At 40.2% G+C, this 22,987-nt stretch overlaps 1 protein-coding gene across 2 annotated transcripts; it reads left to right on the forward strand.

Moving 5' to 3' along the window:
* The first annotated feature begins 2,506 nt into the window (after positions 1-2,506).
* On the forward strand, positions 2,507-12,555 carry SUMO1 (small ubiquitin like modifier 1). 2 transcript variants are annotated; one of them, XM_057375740.1, is made up of 5 exons: positions 2,507-2,643; positions 7,602-7,676; positions 8,881-8,958; positions 10,817-10,888; positions 11,689-12,555. In XM_057375740.1, the coding sequence occupies exons 1-5, from the start codon at positions 2,632-2,634 to the stop codon at positions 11,755-11,757; spliced, it is 306 nt and encodes a 101-aa protein (XP_057231723.1). In that variant the 5' UTR covers positions 2,507-2,631; the 3' UTR covers positions 11,758-12,555. The 2 variants fall into 2 exon arrangements, with proteins under 2 accessions (XP_057231723.1, XP_057231722.1); XM_057375739.1 differs by lacking the exon at positions 2,507-2,643 and adding an exon at positions 2,814-3,110.
* The last annotated feature ends 10,432 nt before the right edge of the window (positions 12,556-22,987 follow it).

Below are 22,987 nucleotides of genomic sequence, written 5' to 3' on the forward strand. Positions count from 1 at the left end.
GCTACCCTACAATACTGCATTCATCCGTTTGCTAGCACTAACCCCTCTCAGGAAAGCAAATTGGCATTATAAGATTACAGATTGGTTTTAGGTTAAAGTCTGCTTTTTTAAGAACTCTGTTTTTGATGGACTGAAGAAGCTTTGCACAGAGTGCATGTGTGGGCCAATAGCTTTGAGAAGACCTCTAACAACTGCTGGCTCCTGAGAGCAACTTTGGAGAAATTAGCAATTTGAAGGAACAGAGATCAACTCTATTGACTTCAGGTGACTGAGATTAAGTGCAGATTGGGAAATAAGAGACATTATAAAAATACCTGAGAAGTGAATGAGGTTATTAGGGCAAGTAGCCTTGATGGTGCATGCAAATACAAGGCTAATTTTGGGTTTTGTGGGAAGAAGGTTGTGTTATTATACTTGATATTTTTAAAACAGCTTTTGTTGTTTTCTCTTTAAAAACATTCTTTGTTGCATTTGGGCTGTCAAAAAAATGGGAGCTTTGCTGTTGTGCAGCCATAGGTTTCATGGGCTCAGCAGAGGTTTAACTTCTCAGATCCTGTACAAATCTAGCTTTTGTCTTGAAGAGCTAATGCATCAACTGATGGAGTAAGAAAGGAGTCAAGAAAGGTGGTGTTAATGTTAGTATGTATGCTGATGAGCACACTCTATAACGTTATGGCTATGTATGTGGATAGGTAACTGCATTCTGACTTATGTGAATGTTATCTTTTATTATAGGATTGCATGGAAAAATTGGTTATGTGCCAGTCTGAGACTTTGGCCTCGTAACTGTAAGGCTCTGTTTTTAAAAACCTTTGAATTTATAAAAAGCACTAATGTTCAGGATAGAGTATTTGTCATTTTCCGTTCTGTTAGTATTGTCTGTTGCTGTGGAACCCTTGCATGGTTTATTTTGGTGCTTTGTGTGTGTTATTAAGCTCATAATGAGATCTTACTGTGAGCTTGGCACAGCATGAACATATTTGGCTTTTCTGCCTGCTAGGCCTTGCCTAAGAAAGATCATCTTCATTCTGTAGCTCTGCATAGCATTTATTTTGATTCCCTTAATTTACTTTTTCCCTCCCTTGTTAATTCTGAATTGTTTTAACAGTTGTGATTAGAATTAATTCCCACAAGTCTAGATACCGATCGTTCTACTGGCTAGTAATAGTGCATGTCTTGGTGTAGCTGTGTTTGTAACTTGGCATGTCTGTGAAATGCAGCAATGCAGGCAAACTGCAGCTGCTTTGGTGTTTGATGTTATTACAAAGGAACATGGCATGCAGAGCATTRAGCTGCTTGTGTTTATGAATGCCCTCTGCCCAGAGCTAATGAATGTGCTCTGCCCTTTCTTAAAGGTAGTGGTGAAGTGAAAAACAGAAATAGTTTAACCAGAAAATAATCGCCTATTTCAATTGAGCTAATTTCTGTCGATTCACTGATTTTACATTCTTGTTATTTTATGGTTCTCATGTATGGGGTTGTTTTTTTTTTACTTGCTGGCCACTTTGAGCCAAGCTTATGCCTATACCAGAAGTGACGCCAGGCAGGAGTTGCCTAAGTTGTTGTAGAGGAGATGACAGGACTCAATGCTACAGTCCAAACAGACTGCAGCCTAAATGTAATGTCTAGGTAGGTGTTCCTTCTTGGGCAGACCTCTGAATGGCCTGGCTACTCAATGTAAAGCAGGGCACCCGTTCTGTGCTTGTATGTATCACTGCAAATTTGTTCAAATGCAACTGCCTGGGTGTAGATTTGCTTAATACGTGCAGATCCCATTGCTTGCATTATTGCGATGACTTTTTWAAAAAGTGCAAACCGTGCCTAAAAWGAAAAGTGAGTTTTGTTGTGAAATATTATTTCAGTTAAAATCTTATTAAGATATTAGAGGCAGGCATAATGACAAGGACTTTTGCTCCAAGATTTGCTGTTGCGCAAAGGGTTATGTGACTTCACAGAATCACAGAATTGTTAGAGTTGGAACAGATCTCTGGAGACCATCGAGTCGAACCCCCTATCAGGGCAGGGTGACACCAGGAACGCGTCCGGGTGGGGTTTGAATGTTTGCAGAGAGCGAGACTCCATGACCTCCCTGGACAGCGTGTTCCAGTGCTCTGCCACCCTCAGGGCTGGAACTCATTGTGGTTTCGTTTATGGCCATTGCTCCTCGCCAGTCACCGAGCACCACTGAGAAGTGTCTGGCAGCAGCCCCTGGGCACCCGCCTTTGAGGTATTTATATGCATTCATGACATCCTGTCTCAATCCTCTCCAGACTGAACAGGCCCAGCTCCGCAGTCTCTCCTCATAACGAAGAGATCCTGCAGTCCCTTAATAATCTGTATGGCCTGCGCTGGACCGGCCCCAGCTGCTCCGGTCGCCAGGGTGCCCTTAACGTTCGGCGTTTCTTTTAACGGCGATTACCGGTCCGTGCGGGCCCCGCTGAGAGCCAGAGCAGCAGCCGGGCCGTGCGGAGCGGCGGGAGCGGCCGCGGGCGGAGCCCGGGCGGGAAGTGAGCTCAGGCGCACAGGAAATCCCGCCCGTGCCGCGGCCCTGTGTTTGCGCTGCGGGCAGAGAAAGGAGCGAAGCGCCAGCAGGGGCCCAGCCGAGCCTGCCGCACGACACGGGGCCGAGCCATGTCTGACCAGGTACGGGCGGCCGGCCCGGCCGCGGGGGCACGGCACGGCGGGCGCGGTGGCCCCGGGGGCGCGGGAGGAGCTGCCTACGCCCCTGTGCCCGCACTCTCCGCGGGGCAGCGCCGGCCCGGGGCGAGCGGAGTCGGGGCCGCCCGGAGAGCGCCGGGAGAAACGTTCCCCTCGGGGAATGTGTGCGGATGCCGATCTCCGGCCTCGGCCACGCTCGGGCCCTTCTCTCGCTTCATTTCAATCTCTCTTTCCTCTTCCTTCGGGGTGTTTGGCGAGAGCGCGGGCGGGCTCCAGGCAGGGATACTCGGGGGTCGGGGCGGGATCGCCCCCGGGGCAGCCCCGGCCCTGGAAACCCGGGAAGTGCAGCGAGGGGTGAGCCGTCTTGCACAACTGTTGTTTCCTTTCGTTTTCCATTTGTCGGGAGTGTGGTAGGATGCTCTTCCGCCGGAGCGGGCTTTGTGCGGAGTAGGGTAGGTTTTCCAGGTCCTCTGTTCGYCCTAGGAATGCGAAAGACTGGTTTTCTCCTCCTCCTCCTTTCTTAGCTGAGCCTTGCTTGTATTAAACACCCCGTCCTTTATCAAGRCTCTGTCCTGCCTTCGCTCCTTGTAATATTCTCGTTAATGTCCTTGTCAATTCTGTCTTCTCAGCCGGGGACTTAAATAGTTTATTGTACCGCAAGTTCCTGGTTTGCTCGGCCTGGCGTGTATACAGTTTCTGCTTTGCTTACAACTATTGTTTTAGGCTATGTGACCTGCTGGTGAAAAAAGCAGCGTTCCTGTTTTAATTTGTGTTCTGTTTTGCTTTATTTTTTTATGTTGCCATCATAGGGCACTGTTTTCTAACTTTGATTTTTTAAAAGTGTAACGATCACGACAATGTCTTTACCTACAAATGTTACTTGTAGTGCTGTGAAGTCGAGAATAGTACTAGTGCTAGCCAGGAAATGAAAAGCCCCGAGAGACAAGGCTAAGCTTAATGCATACCGTGTCTGCTTTGGGGAATATATGGGTGGTGTAAAGAACCCAGTGCTGTGTGCGGTGGTGGTCTCCCCGCCCCCGGCTCTTCTCCCCAGCACAATGCAGTGACGATGGTGTTGTCTGTGCCTGTGCTGGGGAGAGGGCAGCTGCAGCACAGCGATTGCTGCCTCCCCTAAGACACATTGCCCCTCTAGTAAAATACGTGAAAGTGACTGCATTAAAGAAAAAAAAACTCAGCAAATTCTGAACTAGATTTTATAGACATATGTTCATATGACCTGCTCTGTAGTTGTCTGCGTATGTGAACCAAGGTGTGTTTTAACAAATAGCAGCTTTCATTRGGTAATTCCTTCTCCAGGCAAGTTCTGCTAGAACTCATACATATTTTGTCTTTGGATCTGCATGAAAGYATATAAAAATTCCATGTATGTGATAACCTGTTGTGGCTATATACCTTAGAGGTCTGTGAATAAGGATCCTGCTGTTTGTTTTTAATAGATAAGTGAAACATTGTTAGATATTGTGTCATTCACTTCTGGGGKGACTGTGCAACAAGAACTAAACAGGTGCTTAAATAAAAGGATAATGTAAGGTTGTGCAGGACTGTAARTCTCATTCCTCTGTTTATCAATCCTACAGGAATAACTGGATTACYTAAAATTTAGATTTCTTACAGTGTTGTTCTTTTGGCCCTAGAATTAGGAAGGTGTCGTTTGTCACCAGTTATGATTATTTTGACTTGTCTTTACAGTAAAAAAAGTATACTTGACTCTCTTTATTTTCAATGGGAAATTGACTTTTATGAGAAGTAAAAATGCTTGCAAGAAGGGCAGACTTGAAAAAACCACATGGCTGCTTAGTAGTATCTAAGCAAAAACCAAAACAAAACACAGATTGTTTTCCCCTCCCCTCCAGTGTCTTATGCTGGTTTCGCTTTATTTGAATGTAAATGTTATCTGTTCATGTGCTGCTAATAAAGAATGCTATAGTTTGTATGCATTTTTCCACTCCTATAAAAAATGTAAGTTTATTTGCTTTTTTAGGAAGTATGTTGTACTTCTACTCCTTCAGTAATTTTAGTTTTGTTGATTCTTTTCTGTAAAATGCTGAGTATAGGTTTTAAGGTTGGACATTGAGCATTTCAGAAAATTGGGGGAGTAAACTTGCAATATGTTGCCTCACAATGTTTGTTTTGTGTGTGTTTTGTTTTTGTTATTTGCAATAGCAATACCACTGTGTTTCATCCAAGAAACTTTGTGTGCTTTTTAGGGTCATTATATAAATGTGCGATAGTGCTAGGAGCACTTATTTTGTGCTCTTTAGGAAAACTGCAGTGAAGCCTTTAAAACCTTAGGCTTTTAATGAAAAGTTAGAAATTGGAGTGTTATGGTATTTCTGRTCTCTGAATGGTGATCTTAATGTTCTATTTCATGAGCTACCCATTCTTTTCACAGGCAGAGGAGAAGTCTGGAGGTTTGCTTGCAAATTGCTGATTCAAGGTTTTGTTAATGAACGTTTGTAGTTTTAACAACTTTGCAATCTCCTTGCTTTCTTTATTTAGTGTCTCTGTTGCCTTTACCATTTGGCATTGAATGGCAGTATAGTTAACTGACAAACTGCAGACAGTGTTTTCAGRCTTGCTGGGTCTTGTATCCGATGTAAAATATTTTGCTCCTATTTTAAGCTTCTGTTATTGGCACTGTCAATGTTGATTTGATATTATTTCTCTTTTCCTGAAGCTACAGCTTTCTTTCCTTTTATTTTGTGGGGCTTCAAACGTCCATCTTTATAGTTTGAAGACTTCAGTTCCCTCTGCTTATTCTACTGTTTGCTGCTTCTCCTATTTGTTTTTAATACTAGAGCCCTCTTTCCTTGAGGGTAAGAATCAAATATGAATCATAATTTTATCACTCATATTGGCCAGAGGCACTGTTATAGTAACAATGATAATTAGTAACACCGTGTACAGGATGCTTGGTTTGGAAACCTAAGTGGGTATATCTGTTACAATGCACAGAACTCTGTAGCTACTACAAACACCTYTACTGCTGGGATAATATGCTGTCAYRCAATTTGTAAAGTAAATTTAGATAGTGACTGACCTGAAATGTCATACAAAGGGACAGAGTGTTCCTACAAATTCTCTCAGTAATAGTGAAATAGGAGCTAGTTTTGAAGTCACAGACTTCAGATCGGTAGAGATCTGAATCCTGCTCTGATTTCAAGAGGTTCCTGCATGTAGAYGTTAAAAGTGCTGTTTGTGCAAGTTATCAGAACAAGTTGCAGGTRCTTGTTTTTCTTCCTTTCTGGTCAGGAGTGAACACCAGCGTATTTCCAGTGATCCCAGGAGCTTGGAGTCCAAATATGTTAGGGAAAACTTTGGTATGGAACACAGTTGATCTGACTGTGGTACCCATGATGACTCCTTTCATGCTTCTGGGGTGACTTGCTTGAAAGCTTGAGTGTGTCAGGTTTCTTGATAGCTTGGGTTCAGTTTTTGGTATTCAGCTTGAAGGGTTATGAATCARTCCCAGCAGTTAAGGTTGTGCCTGGATAGGTATTTAAAAAAACAAAAAGGTATTTAAACCAGGTGGAGTCTCTGGCTCATACTTTCTTCCATTGTAGAAATTGGATTGATCTGGGTTGAGGCCGTGAGTCAAACAGATAGAAAGAACACTTCCTCTCTTTCTTTACTTCAAACCAAGACTACTCCAGACTGAGTACAGATGGGAAAGGTTTGCAGATTTTCCCCATGCCCTTCCCTCAACTTCTAACATTCAAAGAAGTGTGTATTTAACCTCTTTAAGTGGGGGGGATGGGGGGACAGGGGACGGACACCTTAAAAAGGTTTTAATCTCGGGATAGAGACTTATCTGGATGGACTTAATAAAGAAGGTTAGTATGTGTTTTTGGCACTTGATCCGGAATGTCAAGTCCAACCCTACAAAGGATATTTCTGTACATTCAGCCAGAAGTTAACTTCAGCAGTGGGAGAAAAAAATATGTACAGGTGCCTACCACAGGCTGTCTACTATGTTAAGCAGGAAAATATAAAAGAAGTTTTGAAACACAATCAGTAGGGTATCTGTATTTCTGCTTGGGAACTTCATTGAGCACCATCTAGACCCAATGTCTGTGTAAAATCCCTTTATGCTGCATGGAACATAACTAAAGGCCTGATTCAGGATACGTAGTGGCAGGCAAGGAATGGGGTTGATAGTACCTGATTTCTCACTTGTTTCATCTATCAACCAGTAACACRAAAACTCTGATGTCCTTAATTAATGTCTTAGAGTGTATAACACTTAAGCCTTTTTGATGAGCTTTAGTGCTCAAGTTGTTGAATCAAACTTTTCTGTACACTTAATTTTTATTCTGGAAAGCTATCAAAACACTGCAGTGCTTGGAACTGCAACTTCTAAAACTTTTTAGTATTGTGGTCTTAAAACACGTTAGGAGGAGGCTCTTTAGTTGTCATAGAAAAGAAGGTAGCTGACCATCCTTTCAAAAATGAGGACTATCTTTGCAGTGGATTGAAAAATGTTTGCATGGTTCACTCTCTAAATTGATAGGGTGTCACAAGTGCGTTCTGTTTACTCTCCTCACAATGTTCTTTTTCCTTTCAAATATCTGAGCCTCTTAGTACACTCCTTGTGCTTCTTTTTTGCAGTTTGTTGTCTAGGCATTAGAGGTATAAAATCATACTTCTTGTTTTTGTATGTCATCTATTTCCRAAAGATTCTTCTCTCATCTCTTATCTTCTTTACAGTGCTTCTTCTCTCTCATTAAACTTTTCACAGGTAAACAAACAACCTTTCTTAATACTATGTTGCTGTTGTTTTTGTGCACACACAAAGAAAGAAAGAAAGAAGACACCTTGAGTAGTCTCATTTCATGCAATAAAGAGGTTGACAGCTGCCATACTGTCCAGTGAAAATAATGAAGTGTTGGACTGATCAGGGTTTTTTWATGTTTTTCTTGCAGGAAGCAAAGCCTTCAGCTGAGGACTTAGGAGATAAGAAAGAAGGGGAGTACATTAAACTCAAAGTCATTGGGCAGGTGAGTTTTTTACATAATTGGTTATTGACATTTCGTAGAGGTGTGACTTTTTGCATGGTAGAAATGACCAAATGGAAGTTGATACTTAAGTTCTTTGGTGTTGATCCTCCCCTGCCATAAACTACTTCCWGTTGCTGGTAATGTGTGTTAGTATACTCTGGTGTGCTTTTTTTGATGCACTGAGGGATTAATTTATCCAAGGGTATCAATGAAATAAGTGGCAAACTTGATAAATTCAGRTCTTCAAAGTTTGTGTAGTACCATAGGCATGAGGCCAGCTTTCTTTTTCAGGGATAGGAAAAGGATTCTGTTGGCTGCCTTGGTATATGTACCAGCCATATGAATGGTGGATTAGAAGTCTYTATTCAGGCTGTGTTGGAATGTGAATTTTGAGGTCCTTTTGTGCAAAGAACCCCTAGCTGAGGTGAGTTGACTAGGATTGATTGCTTGTTGGAGTAGTATGGTTTGCTGCACTTGGGTGGAAACAGATGACTTCAAAGTAGGACTAACAGAAACTACCTTACCTCTTGCAGTTTTAATCAGCACTTACGAGAACACATTGAAAAGCTGAAAGTGGCCCACATGCCTTTTGCACAGAACCTCTTGCAATCTGTTYTATCTGTAGTGATTTTGACAGTTGTAGCTACTTGTATCTTACGGTTGGTAGGAAGGACTACAGAATAATGGAACCTAAGATTTGTCCTTAGGTCAGTGTTGTGTTGCCAAGTCTGCCTGTATCCTAACTTCTAGATAATTACTCTAATTGAACMAGGTTTCGTATATATTTTGAAGTGCAAGCCTTAACTTGTCTCTTTAGGAATCTTAGAGCAGAAATCCCCTGCATATGTGTGTTTGTATTTCATAAGTAGATTACTTGGGTAAAGATGGAAGCACAGACTGAACAATATATGGGTTTTARTACTTTTAAATCCAAAACCTCCATGTTGAGCCTAAGGCTATAGTATGCCATCTGTTTTTTGAAGAAGAGCTTCCTGTGGAAGTACATAGTAAATTTAGTGATGATAAATCGTCCTAGAGGATCATGCTATGATACACCAAGGTATGCATGGTGATGGTTGAACCACATTTCATGTTTCACATAAGTTTTGTATAATATTTTTCTCTATGAAACACTTAAAAATAACATAGTTAAAGTTRACAGTTAGTACAAGGAGAGTAATTTTTTTTTCTTTTTTGTTCTTAGGACAGCAGTGAAATTCACTTCAAGGTGAAAATGACAACACACCTCAAGAAACTCAAAGAATCATACTGTCAAAGACAGGTTTGTGGAACAATGATATTCTTTAAAAAGAAAATAAACCCCAAACCACTTTTTTCACTGTTCTTTCACATAAAGACTTTTGAGGTGTCTAATGGTACAAATATAATGGATCTCCTAATTTCTTTTGACAAGTAAAAGTATTCCTATATAAGGTCATTGTGAAGTTTGTAGTAAGTTAAAACCACTGTTTGAAAATATGTAGTGGCTGCTCAGAAGACACAGAATTTGTTTTGAAATGCCAAAGTATGCACTTATAGTTACTTTAACTATAGTTGTTTCCAAACAAAATTCACTTTCTACAAAAGCTGTAGAATACTTCACCTTAGCATGAAGGTGGCCTTAAGCATTGCTACAGCCATTAATAAGGTAATCGAGGATCATTRGCTATTATACCCTAAATTAAAGAAATCTACAATATTAATTGTGGGTGTAGGTAAATAGTAACAACTGCTACAGAACAGAAATAYAGCTTCACTTCCAGATTCTGTGGCACATATTGTGGATTCACAGCTGCTATTTCCAGAAGCCCTGGCCTAGTTTGCCCTCAGCTTTGGGGATAGATACCTTGTGTGGTCTTTTCTTGGATAAGTGTGTTGGAGTTCACTTCAGGAGATATAATCATAAGTGATAATACTTTGGGGGCGTTTTTCCTAATACTTTGAGACAAGTTGAGCTTGTCATTGGAAGTGCTCTTTTATGGAATGTGTTCTTTTTTGCTATCTTTCTGGAGTAGGAGGAAAGAAAAGATCAAACACCAGATATGTTTGTAGCCAAATCCAAATTATTAAAATTATGATTAATTTTAAAAACTTGGAATTTAAAAAAAAACACCTTAGAAATAATTCATGCAGCAGTCTTACTGACTAATGAAAATGCATGTGTGGSATTCTCTCTTTAAGAAAGAAATAATTGTTTGAGTGAATACACCTGTATGTCCTGGGCTGAATTCTGCAAGGTGTATGACTTCCTTCAGCAGCAATCAATGCAGTTTTTGGTGTCAAGTAGCCTTTTTCTGATAAAGGGACCATGAACATTTCTTCCACATTGGCCAGAGGGATTGTTGAAACAGTGTGAAAATCTTGTCCTTAGCTGGAAAATTTTCTACCTAGTTATTTGCAAGCAGTATTTGAGAGCTAATGGATGCACAAACTGTGTCATATTTCACATGAGTTTGTTTTGCTSATAACTTGAAAGACAAGGGAAAGATGAGGTGTTTGCCTTATCTGTTGATGTGAAGTATGACATTCTACCAGAACATGGGCACATTGTGCAACAGACACACTTTAACTTAACTCTATTTATCTTTGGGGTGTTTGCTTCTCCTTGTTTAAATGCTGTTGCTATTTCTTCCCCTCAGCTCTGCTCTTTCTTGTTTCCAGTGCTGAGCATTTGCAGAATTGATAATGATAAAGGTTGCAATTCCTTCCTATAGCCATAGAAGGTCAGGAAAGCAAGGGTAGGATTCATGAAGTAAACATCATGTTCCTCCTTTTGTTTTTGGATCTTTAAATAAGGCTGATATGCATTCAGAAAAATATGTGTGTAATGATGTCCTGGGATAGAGGCTATAGTCAATACTTCATTTATAAATAAAGACATGTTAAAAAAGCTAGGGAAACTTCCAAGTTATTAAGCTAGAGCTCTACTGAGCCTCTAGGATTACACACGCATCTTGGCACTATCATGGTTTTTGAGTCACTTCTTTGCAGTCTTCATAAGTGCAACAGAATAGCTGAGCTCCTTGTGTAATGGGARCACTGTTTTATGACTTTCATGTGTTGTTTTTATTTAAAATGTTGTAAATCCATACAAGATTAAATAAACTGAGTTTTTCTTATACYTCTGTTTCTTTTTTTAGGGTGTTCCAATGAATTCACTCAGGTTTCTCTTTGAGGGTCAGAGAATTACTGATAATCATACCCCCAAGGAGGTGAGTTTCTAGAAATACARTCTGACTAGGATTTTCAGTAAGGCAGATAAGCAGTTTGGAAAGAGACTGGACCTCCATATGCAATGCCTCATGAAAGAGGTGTAGTCACTGCTTACTGGGGTGGGGAAACACGAAGGGAACCTTCCAGTTGTTAAGCTTGAAYTTCAGTATGACTTTGGAATAAATATGTATTTAGTTCACATTTAGTAGATCAAAGTGTAAACAAACAGAAAACAGTCTTTCTGTCCAGTGACTTCCACCAATTGTTACGAAAAAGCAGGAAGAAACACTCATAATAGTGACCTTCTGAAAAATCAAACWAACTTGTTGACTGTGAAATTGAGCAAGTTGCTGTCTCTGAGAGAATAGTTGTAAACAGGTTTTGAGTTGCAAGCTGTAGGTGTTAAGCTGTATTGTGAGCTGGAAGTGCACTATAGTGTATACAATTCACGTGGCTCTACAGCTGATGGGTTCACGAGGATGTTGGGGATGTCCCTGTTCCCCCTAAAAAGGGGGTTCGGAGAAGGGTAAAGCCAGCAACTTCCAGGGTGATGTGTCTGCTCCACAAGTGGGTTTTTGCTATAAGGCTTTTGCTTTGACTCACATACCTAAGTCTGAAGAAAAAGGACTAAAAATCATGAGTGTTGTCTAGTGAGATGGTGACTGAAACTTTTTTCACCCCTTTGATGAATTATGATGGGACAGAGRAACAAAGCATTGTATAAATTGTCTAGGACCTGCTCTGATTTCATCACACCAGATGTATAACAATAATTTGCTGTTTTTCTCTGTTCTCACAGCTGGGGATGGAGGAGGAAGATGTGATTGAAGTTTATCAGGAACAGACGGGGGGTCACTCAACAGTTTAGATCCTTCTGTTTTTCTTCCCCCTTAATCCTTTTTTATTTTTAAATAATAGTTCTTTTGTAATGTGGTGTTCAACACTGAAACTGGCACCCCATCTCTGRGAGTTTACTTTCAAGCGTCTAGTATTTTGAATTCTCGTGCTCATTATACACTATTGTTTCTGTTTTCATTGTGCTGAACTTCTGTGATCCAGCTGCAACCTTGCTCCCCTCTTCCCTTCTGCTCTCCCCTTTAGGAATACATGTACTCACATGCATTTGTATGTTCACTGGGTTCGTGCATTTCAGGCACGAAGGCTGTAAGATCTGCCAGGTGGGCGAGTGTTCTTAATGACTTCCATATCTGCCCTGAAGTTTTGATGTGTGACTGTCTCACTCCTGGACTATAACTTTCAGTGCGAGATGAAGTTTTTCAGAGAACTAAACYGTGGAGAAGTTGTGTATCCATAACTCAGAGCTATTTTGCTTAAATTGTGCTGATGGCCCAACAAAGAAGATAGCCGTGTTGGAAGTGGAAAAGCTAGAACTGTTGTCATCCATTCCTTGCTCCAGAGATGGCTTTGCTGAAGACAAAATTGAAACCCTAATGATTTTTAAATCTTACCAGAAGAGCCCAGAAGCATTTTAACCTCATAGAGCAATTAGTACAYGCAGGTATCCATGCAAGAATGTTCACAGCAGCCAACTGGTGTTACTTTGACACTCTTGTTTGTACCTTTTGGCCTGGGACGTGGGTTTTGAATGGACATTGTCTGTACCAGCTTCATTCAAAATAAACCAGAAAAACAATTTTATAAACAACTTGCATTTTCTTTTCAAATGTTTGGAAATGAGCAAAACCATTAGAAGTTATAACTAGGGCATGCTTTTCCAGTGATTATAAGTTGAAGCCAGAGAAAAATTGTGCTCTGTAAATATACCTCATAAAAAAAGATTTTTGTTTCTACTTTCCCTAGTAAAATAGTTGATCTGCTTGTTTTGCAGGTGACTTAGAGACTACTAGCTGCTGTGTTTCTTGCTAGAGTATATTCACATACATTTACACAAATCATCACTTCATGCACAGAATTTAAACTGAAAATGCAATTTGAAAGTAAATAAAGATGGCTTTTTTTTTAATGTCTCCATTTCATATGTTACAGTACAATTAAATAATCTGTGATGGATGACATGGAAGTTTCATGACAGTTCATGGGACATCATTATGAGGGTCTATGTGTTCCAGCTACTTGTAGGTTATAAATGGTCAGTTTGAGAACTTGTTACTGGATRTGAAAGCTGAGGTGGGAGATGATGGGCAGAGTAGTGTGAAGAGAAGATAGTTGTACTTTCCCTGCTTCAGCWTTTTTGCAGATAAATAGGATTTCTTTGGTAAATCAAGTTCTGTATAAATGCCAGCTTCAGTTAGACACCTTTAAACRCTGGCATACTTGATAAAAATAGCAGTGTTTGAGTACTGTTTTTTAATGGCATTTGCTGTAAAGCTAGACATTCATTTTCTTTCATGTTTGTGGTTGTCCTGATCCTGATTTAGTAATACTTTTATATACATAGTTGCACTAAGCAATTACTTAAAGATCAAAATTTTTGTTTATAATCTTGGAATATGGGGTTTTCTTAAAGTATTTTATGTAATTCACTTCTTAAGGGAAGAGGGATTGCTACCATAACGTAGAACAACATGGCTTCTCTACACTTACCTCCTATTGCTTTTCTTTAAATAGTAAATACATTTGCTTCAGAAAACCAGAAATAAAACAGCCTTGTGATTATTAGCACATAATCTTTTAATAAAAATTTRTATAATGCTCTTTTTTGTAGGCAAGTTCCCATTATCACTTCTGCAAACTAGGAACTGGGGTGCAGCTCACTGGGGTGAGTGTGGAAGCTGAAAGTGGAGCTGAGAGCTGAATCCAGATCCCTRGGGTTTGATGCTAGTACTCTAGTTGCTGCCCTGACTTTGCTTCTAGCTGCTCACTTTCCTCTTCCAAATCACTTTTTATATGCTCATTTATATCAGCTTTCTAGCTGAAGAACTGCATTTGGTTCTCTGGAGACTGTGGAGGAGGGTTTTCTACAAAATGCAGCTTCAGTAGGATGAAGCTCAATGCGAAGATCCCTTTCCGTTCTGCAACCTTGTCCTAAAATATATCTCTTTATAGAGTGGATGTGGAACCAGTGACAAACTGATTTGACCTCTTTTTCAGAMTTGTAAAGCCTCAAAGAGTCTTAGCACAGCTGCTGGTGTAAAGTCATGTCTTTGGTGATAGAACAGTAATGATGGGRAAACTGTCCTCTGCCTCCAAGATTAATATTGAGTGCTCTGTGCAAAGTGAGAAGACACATGTCCCACACAGATGCACTAGTACCCTTTTCAAAAACGTTCATTCTTGGAAATTACAGACTGAAATAAAACCTGCATTTTTGTTTGTTGTTGGTTTGTTGTGTTTTTTGGTTTTTGGTTTTGGTTTTTTTTTTATTTTTAAGAGCTAGTTCTTTTCAAAGAATTTCTTTCTGATAAGGTGGTCTGGAGTGGAAGTTTTAAAACACAGTTTTGAAGGCTATGACTGGAAATAAGGTTGGATTTTGTATGTTGGACAAAAAACAGGAAAATCTTTTTTCCTCCTGCAATTTTTCTGTCTTTGYTTCCTTGTATATTAGAGAAAGGTTGGTTTTAAGTGCTTAAAAAAGAAGTGTTGGGAGAATAAACCCATATCCACTGAGTTATGAAATAGAAGGTGGAAGCCAATACTTTATTTTGAATTGTGACTATTTCATGTTCATGATAGTGATCTATAAAAGCTTTATTGAAAAGCATTTTACAAAACTGTCAGTCTTAACAACTTTTCTCARAGCTCCTGTGCCTAAAGGATATGTGTATTCTCTTAAGTCTACATATGTCTGCATGACCACCAGTTCGATAAAATTAGGGTTTTTTGAATTTAAATGCATAAATGTGTTGGCAGGATTTGGATTTCAGTTAATACTTTAGATAATGCTAAAACATGAATTCTGACACAAATTTTGACTGCCCRTGTATTATTTTAGAATCACTACAATTGTTTACTAGGTTTTCTCTTTTCCTAATTTAAATGGAAATTATAGTTGAGAATACAGTATTAAAATATTTGTGTTGACCCGTGCTGTGCATCTTCTGTATGCACACTTGAATTACTRCCATTTCAGGTAAATTTTCTTAAATGAGAAAATCAAGCTCTGAAGCACTATACAGARATCAGTAGGAATTGTGCTGAAAGTGGTTTAAACTGATTTTGGTTTGCTTTTAGAACAAGTACTTAATGCATACCTAATGAAGTTCAGATTCAATTTAGAGACTGCAAAAATTCATTASTCTTCTTCACAGGAGACTCTGCAGSAACTACAATTTGAATTGAATCTACAAGTGTTACACTTAGCTAGAAAATATTAGAGAAGCAATAAAAAAAACTGATTTATAAGGAAGATAAGAACTTCCCCTTGCTACGGTTTCTCYTCAGTAATTTATTGCTGAATCTGAAATCTAGCCTCTTCTTACAGGAGCATGTTTATTGCAATTTATTGTTTTGGAGGATTCCTCMGAAGTCCTGGCAGAAGTCAGCACTGAGGTCTTCATACCTTTTTGTAACCTGCTAATTTCATTGTTTTGTCTCTTAACACAGATAGGACCAAAGAAATCTGTATTCTGGCACCTTGGGAGGTCTGTCTGGATTAATTTCTACTGGCTGATCAAACACAGATRCTTTTACTTTCTGTCAGTAGGATGTCTACAAAGACTAGTGCTGTTGCAGTCTATGAAAATAAATTTGTGAATGGATAGCAGCTGTGCCAAAAGGTCTCTCTTGAGCCAGACTGGATCCTTGAATGGGATTGCAGCTGAATAAGCTCTTTGCAATCACTCATTTCTAGCACCAGGCATTTATTTACTCTTTAATAGTGCTTTAAGGCCTAGCTTTTCACACAGGTGAACATGAGAAAACACCTGTGGATGAGGAACGTGTTCAGTGTGTTCTAGTCATAGCTTCCATTAGTCATGTACCTTGGAACTGCTGAGGTGGTTCCAGATTTGTTCTTTTCCTCCAAGCAGTGTTTATAAAGTGGATGCAGGACAGAATTCCTTCTGGAGCTCGAAAGCTGGTGCATTGACTTGAYACATACACACTTGGTGAGCTCATTGCTGGTGCACTGGCACTTTGTTTGATTTTGCCATTGTGCATATGGTACCTTCGGTAGCACTGAGCCCCAGGCAGGAGCCAGGGCTTCCCTGGGAGTTGTCTGTCAGCAAGGTTTGGAATAGATTATGGAAGAGCATGCTGGCTTGTGCTGATACCTTCTTGTGAGCTAATGTCCTCCTGTCACAGCAGTAAGAGTAAAGCAAGTGGTAGGTACTAACTGCTGCTGAACTGCAGTTACTACTTGSCCTCTTATCCCTGGCACTGCTTTGTGGTGCCAAATTTGACCTGGAAGGCCTGTTACACAATTTACAATGTTTTARTATGTGCTATGCAGCCTCCTAGTTCCTGTGTTCTGAGATGCAGTAGGAAGTTCTGGAAACATGCTGTGGAAACTGCTCTGATGGATTATGTAAAGGTAATCATAATTTCCGGTGTTCGGGGAAATCCAGTTGGGCTTCTTTCTGGAATATGTTATAAACACTAAAATAATTAAGAGAATACAGGTGTATGTGAATTGCTAATGCAATTTGGGGAAACACTGGAAAACTGGYTAAATAGTAAAAGAGAAGCATTGTGTCTTGGGACTGGAATTGAAGGCAGTTTAACTCCTGACATACCAGTCGTGCTCTCCAGTGTTAACTACACTGATGGAGCTCCTGTACAGAGGTATTTTTGTATAGGCAGGCACTAAGTGTAAAGATACATTGTTATTACTGAGGAAAAAAAACCTAACTTCACTCTTTGATTAATAGCTACATATCTGATTTAATTTAAAAGCTGTGCTTGTATTTTGACTTCCTCTAGAACTAGCRTAGCATCTTTCTTCATGTCTTCTCAGACTTACATGTTGTCTTCTTGTAGTTTTTTCCTTGCAGTTCCAGGTATTCTACTGCCATGTCAGCCAGCTCCTGGCACTCCTCCTCTAACCATTGCTCCTTTTTGTCTGCATTTTTGTGCCTCTTAAAAACATCACCAACAACTATTAGTTGCTTATATACTTTCCATTTAGGTAATTACTTTTTCAATTGATACAGATAAAAAGAAAATACTGTTGTAATACTGACAAGTATTTAACATTGTCTCACATGAATATTTCTTAAATTGTAATTGGACTTCTGTTGAAGTCTTTCTCTGCAGCTATTTGTTAGAAAGAGAATCTCTAACTGTGTAGATAACTGGGAGTTGGGCTTTCAGAGAAGATATGAAAACAATCAGATGTAGCATGAATGTTGTTCTTGCACAGTTGCATCATAGCTAGACTGTGGCTTTTTTCARGCTCCAGAGACTGTGGTAGAGAAGACTATTGTTACCATGTCTATTTAGCAGAGGAGCAGCTGAGTACTGCAAGTTTGGGATGTAGAGTCACAGGAATTTCAAGGCAGGCGCACAGGCTGTCTATGGCTTTACCAGAAATCAGCCATTCTGATGAGCTGTCTGCTGCTAAAGTAAGCATTAGTCTTTCTATAGACCATCTGCTGTTCCATGTTCCTCTAGCTGTTGCTTCTTCTGGAACTACAGAAGCTTCCTGCAATAATCCYGCTGCTGCTGCCAAATATGTTCTTGTGCTGTTTTCTCTAATTGTGACTTCTTTGCTGCCACCTCCTCCTCATGGCACCTCCACTCTTCTAGTTTCTGTTTCTGTAAACTAAAATGTAAATGATTATTAATTGCTATAGCAACCTTGGGTTTGCTGAGCATTCTCACCAGAAGAGCAGATCCTAGCCCAAGGAGCTCAACAGCTTGCCAAAAGCAAAGGGAAGAGAATTGAGAATAAAGAGAGAATGGTTGCTAATCAGTGATATSTAGCATATGTCTGGTTGATTCTGCAAATTAATATTGAAAAAAAAATTCTGTCTACTTTGCTTGACACTATCTGTAAGGGGGCCAAACCCTCAGTTACATACACACTTCACATGTGTGCTCTTGAGAAGGACATGACAAGTATGGTATACAGGTATGTGGTTCACATGGAACAAAGCTTTGGAGACAAGGGATTGAGGAGAGCAGCAGAACAGTTGGGGAAGTTCAGTAAGTAAGAGCTGGAAGAAAAGATTGGAATGCATCTTCATGTAACAAGAATACAAAGCCAGAACAAGAACCCAGGCTATGCAACAAAAGAGGCAATGGAAAGCCTTGGCTGACATTTAAATGTAAATAGAATCACAGTAAAATGGGATTTTTTTGCTGGAGGATTCACACTGAGAGTAAGGAGGATCAAAGGAAGTCAAGGAGGTTCATGAAGCAAAGGAATATTCTCCTTATTTTTGGAATGGGAAGTTAAGGAAAATAAAATCAAAGGTCTTTTCCACTGTGTGTAGTTCAAGATATTTTCCAGTCATCTTGGTGTTCTCAATCCAGCAGCTTGACTTGAATGCATGTTTGCTTTCCCTGAAATAAAATKAGGCAAGCATGGCACTAATTTAAAAAAAAAATATTTTATAAGTCAGATTTTTCCTTTTCACATATCTAATTAAAACATATTACTTCTACTAATSGGGTTCTTGGGAGATGCCTGTTTTCCCGGGAATGCTCTGCAGTGCGTTCAAGTGTTTCTAGGTAGGCTGCAGCTCCTTGAGATCACCCGAAGAGTTCGCTGTTCTCCCCGGGAAATGAAAAAGTACCAAACGGACGCGAAGCAAGGAGATGGTGTTAAATGCACTGCTTTGTGTAAGCAGAACATTTCAAAAGATGAATAGAAATGCGATAATTATATTGCACCGGAGCTTGTTATTGATACTTATGGGTTTCCCAGAACTTTGCCTCAAGCATTTGGTGGGGGATTTTTTGTGGGATTTGGTTGTGGTTTTGGTTTTTTTTTGTCTTAAATTATGTCAGCAGAGGTAAAGAGCAAAAGTGCTCTTAATTATGCCCTTTTTTTTTTTTTTTTTTTTTTTTTTTTTTTTTTTTTTTTTTTTTTTTTTTTTTTTTTAAGTATGAAATGCTTATATCATTAAGGAGTAACCTACATTGCTATGAGATCTCTGTAACCGTGTAGTTATAACCATGCTGAGGTTTTTGTCATGGAAAATGCTCAGTAATGGATTTAGTGTTATGTGTGAAGTGTGGAATATCATCTTCATGAACTCGCTGTAAACCAGGTACATTAGGTTGAAGACCTAAATTTGTTTAATGACTTTGTTGATACTATAAAATCAGTATCAGCAATGAACCAAAGACTTGGAAAAGTCAAAATTCAGAGTAATGATGTATGAATCAAAGTATTAGAAAAAACTAAAACAATGAAGTTAATGTAGTAGGCATATATATGCAATACTAAGCTTAGGAAAACATCTAATATGCTGCTAAAAGATGGAACTTTATCTATGCACATATTTCAGATTAAAAGGTTTGTGTTGTTATACTYGAGTTTGGAATTTGCCCGGGAGTGCTGGACCAGTTTGCTGGCTCCTTCAGACTCCGTGTTGTTAATCTTCTGTTATATTAGATGATGCTTTGTTCTTACCTATGGTTTTTCATGCTGAAATGTTGATAGGTGTGGATTCATGTGCCTGGCTTGCAGAAGAAAAGCAAAGACAACAACAGTTCTGTCATGATTCTTTTGTCCCCTCTTCAGTTGAGAACATTATCCTCACTAGCCATGTCCTCTATGCTCCTCTGTTTTTACTTTTCCAGATCTGCCTTCACCTTTTCCATTTGTTCCTACTGCTCTTTCTTTTTCCATTTCTGCTCTTGTTCCTTCCTCCTCTTCACTCCTCTCTTTGCCTTTCTGCACTTTTTGTTCTCTTTCCTGAACAGATTTCTCTTCTTGGCATTTTTCAGGAGGCATCTGAACAAGAGTATAATTAATAATGCACTTAAAACTGGCATTTTGTAAATTATTTAAAAGTACCTAGGGCATGTGTCTTTCAGAAATTTTAAATCTTGGTTAATAATAGATAAATAAAGTTGTTTTGACTCCTGTGGGACTTTTCCAGTCACTATGGCCAATGATATTTATTTTCTTTGTCTGGTAAATATTTTACTATTTTTAATTCCAGAAGATAGTTGCATTTGTGATATCTGATGACTCTTATGGTAATTTGCTACCGTTTAGTGTCCCAAAATATTGCTACTTAAGCTATATTCTTGAACCTCTGCCAACTTTCATTTTCCCCTGTATTTTTTCTAAATCTTTTTGAAGTTGTAACAAGGGAGTTGGCAGGCACAGGGGTTTCTCCTAGGGTCAGAAAAGACGACACTGAGGAAACAGGTAAGGCCTAAAAAAGCATAAAATTCTGTTAGGGGAATGGTCAGCTAGAGGATCACCGTGGTGAAATCAGAAAGCTACAGACAGCCTGTATTTCTGGAGTTCTGAACTGGGACTGAGGAAAACTTTTCCAGGAGATGTAGTAATTTAAGATGTGTACCCAAACAGCCTTTTTACGTTGCTGCRTGGTGTCTCTTTAAAAAAAGGCGCTTGGGAGTGCTCCTGGGCTCCAGGTTTTCTGTGAGTGTGTTCTTGGATACTGAGAGTTCTGGAATTGCGAGTTTTGGAGTAGGATGGGTGAGCTGAAAGCTCTGCACACCCCCGGGCTCCTTCCCATGCCTCTTCCCAATGCTGTTGCCTTGAGCAATTGGCAGTGGAGCATCAGATTGGGGTAGGTGAGCAAACAGCTTAAGATACGTGGTGTGAGGGAAATGCCATACCTGCTTATGTGAGTGATGCTGAAGTACATTAAAAAAAAACAAACCACAAAGCTGGTTGCTAGTGAAAGGAATGAGAAGGTAGTGTCTTTACAAACAAACTCTGACTGTGGGGTGAGATAAGGCTGATATTGGGACATAGAAAGAAACAATAGGAAAGATTTACGTAGGAATTCTGCTGATTGGCTTACCCCAGTCTATGTTAATAGACTACCTGAGCAGAGACACAGAGATGTATGTTGAAAGGGAGCAATTTATGATAGAAGGGGGGTTTCATCAGGAATTTCATTTCAGGGAGCCTGTAACTTTCAAGTACCTCAGCCAATAGGAAAAGAAAGAGGGAACCGTGGCCGAGAAATTAAGATAAAAGGAGGCTGCATCCTCTATGAATTTGAGAGACCCCATGAGAAATGCCCATGACCTCTCCCTTTATTCATGAATAAAGTTGCGAGATTCCTCTGTCTCCTTTTTAGACATAAACCTCTAGTGCTTGTGAATTAATTTTCCTAACACTAGTGAGGGTAAATGAGGGGGAGATTACCTGTGCATGGGGTGAAGCATGAGCTGGGGAGCTCTTTGTGGCGTGGGGGTGTGCTGAGGGTGAGCTCTTTCAGCCTCGCAACAGGGTGGGGGTGTGCTGAGGGAACTGAGAGAGACCATGAGGAGAGAGAGCTTGGCTGCAAAAGTACCTGTGAGGAGAGGGAGCTTGGCTGCCCCTCACAAAAAGCAAAAGCACCTGTGAGGAGAGGGAGCTTGGCTGCCCCTCAGTGTGGCTGCAAAAGCACCTGTGAGGAGAGGGAGCTTGGCTGCTCCTCCATGTGGCTGCAAAAGCACCTGTGAGGAGAGGGAGCTTGGCTGCCCCTCAGTGAGGCTGGAAAATCATCTGTGAGGACAGAGAGCTTGGCTGCCCCTCAGTGTGGCTGCAAAAGCACCTGTGAGGAGAGGGAGCTTGGCTGCCCCTCACAAAAAGCAAAAGCACCTGTGAGGAGAGGGAGCTTGGCTGCCCCTCAGTGTGGCTGCAAAAGCACCTGTGAGGAGAGGGAGCTTGGCTGCCCCTCACAAAAAGCAAAAGCACCTGTGAGGAGAGGGAGCCCGTCCATGGTGGGCACACCCTGAGGCGGCGGCAGCCATCCTGTGGAGCTGGGCGCACAGCTGCCCTGCTGCAGTAGCCACAGCCAGGAAACACACACTGGTAAGTCTTGGTTCCCGTTTTTTTTTTTTTATCCTCATGTCCTGAGAGTTTCTTCACACATGTCCCTAGCATCATCTGCAAGCATAATTTGTCGTCTCCACAGCCCCGCTGCTCCCCACACTGTGTGGGAGCTGCTGGATGGGGGTGGCTGTTGGAGGCAAGGCGGCCTGAGGCTGTGGGTACTCTGGTGATTGTTACTTCAGAGACCAAACATTTCAGTCTAGAGATAAATCTGGTCTTTCTGTCAACGTTTTTATACTTACGTAATATTTTTTTGTAGTGCAAGAAAGTGTCAGAACAAACCATAAATAGGACCCAAGTGCTGTGGTTTCATCTAAAYGCCGTAAGATAATTTCCCCCATGACAATACTTTGTGACTCTTAAAATGCATATTCTTGGTCTTTCTGCCCCACTTCTCTTTCTTACTCCACCTAAGTTAATCAAATACACCAAGAATCTTATTTTGAATTTTCATTTGTTATGGTCAAAAAGGYTCATCAAATGCATCATCAGGACTGTAATGGACTTCAGGCATCAAAACTGGGGAGAAAATATTAAGACCTTGATGCAAAAAAGAAATAGATTATCTTTTCCTGATCAATGCTACTTAGGCCTTGACTGCTGTCCTAAAGGCTTGACTACCCTTAGCTGTCTGTCTGGGTTAAAKGTTTGTAACTTAATCCCTGCTGGGGACAAATGGTAGAAGGCCATGCTRTCCAGTAAGAGAAGCTGCAATATGAGACAGATGAGTTGTGAGTTTGGTGCTGCCTCTGACCTGCTGCTTAACTTTGTGCAAGCTTTCTCCATCTCTCACAATCTGCTGCCTACAGTGCAAGGCCCAACAAAATGCAGTTTTCCGCTTCAAGGTGTGACCCTAATGCACRCAGGCATGCCTAAATAACCTCAAATCACATTCACAGTAAGTGCATGCTCTAGTACATGTTCTTAGGAGTATTCTCATTTTCCCCTTGAGGTCTGGAGAACAAAAAAAATCTAGCTCTTGCCTGCTTGTTAATACAATAGATATTTCTTGACATTTAATACAAAATGAAAAGAAAAAGACTAACCACTTCCCGTGCTGTAAGTGTAGTTGAAATAATTTTGATTGTTCTGCTTGAATGTATCTTGTTTGAGGCTTAATAATAAATAAATTAGGTTTAATAGCAGTTGATTATTACCACTTACAAAAAATACAAAATAATATCCGAATACAAAAAATTTCCAA

The sequence above is a fragment of the Malurus melanocephalus genome, unplaced genomic scaffold (genome assembly GCF_030028575.1).
Source record: "Malurus melanocephalus ecotype Western Australia unplaced genomic scaffold, MMel_1.1 scaffold_257, whole genome shotgun sequence".
Taxonomy (NCBI): domain Eukaryota; kingdom Metazoa; phylum Chordata; class Aves; order Passeriformes; family Maluridae; genus Malurus; species Malurus melanocephalus.

Coding starts and splice junctions, on each gene's coding strand:
- SUMO1 (XM_057375739.1), top strand. CDS start 2,829: ATGCCGATCTCCGGCCTCGGCCACGCTCGGGCCCTTCTCTCGCTTCAT. Junction 7,677..8,880: donor AACTCAAAGTCATTGGGCAG/GTGAGTTTTTTA, acceptor TTTTGTTCTTAG/GACAGCAGTGAAATTCACTT. Junction 10,889..11,688: donor ATAATCATACCCCCAAGGAG/GTGAGTTTCTAG, acceptor CTGTTCTCACAG/CTGGGGATGGAGGAGGAAGA.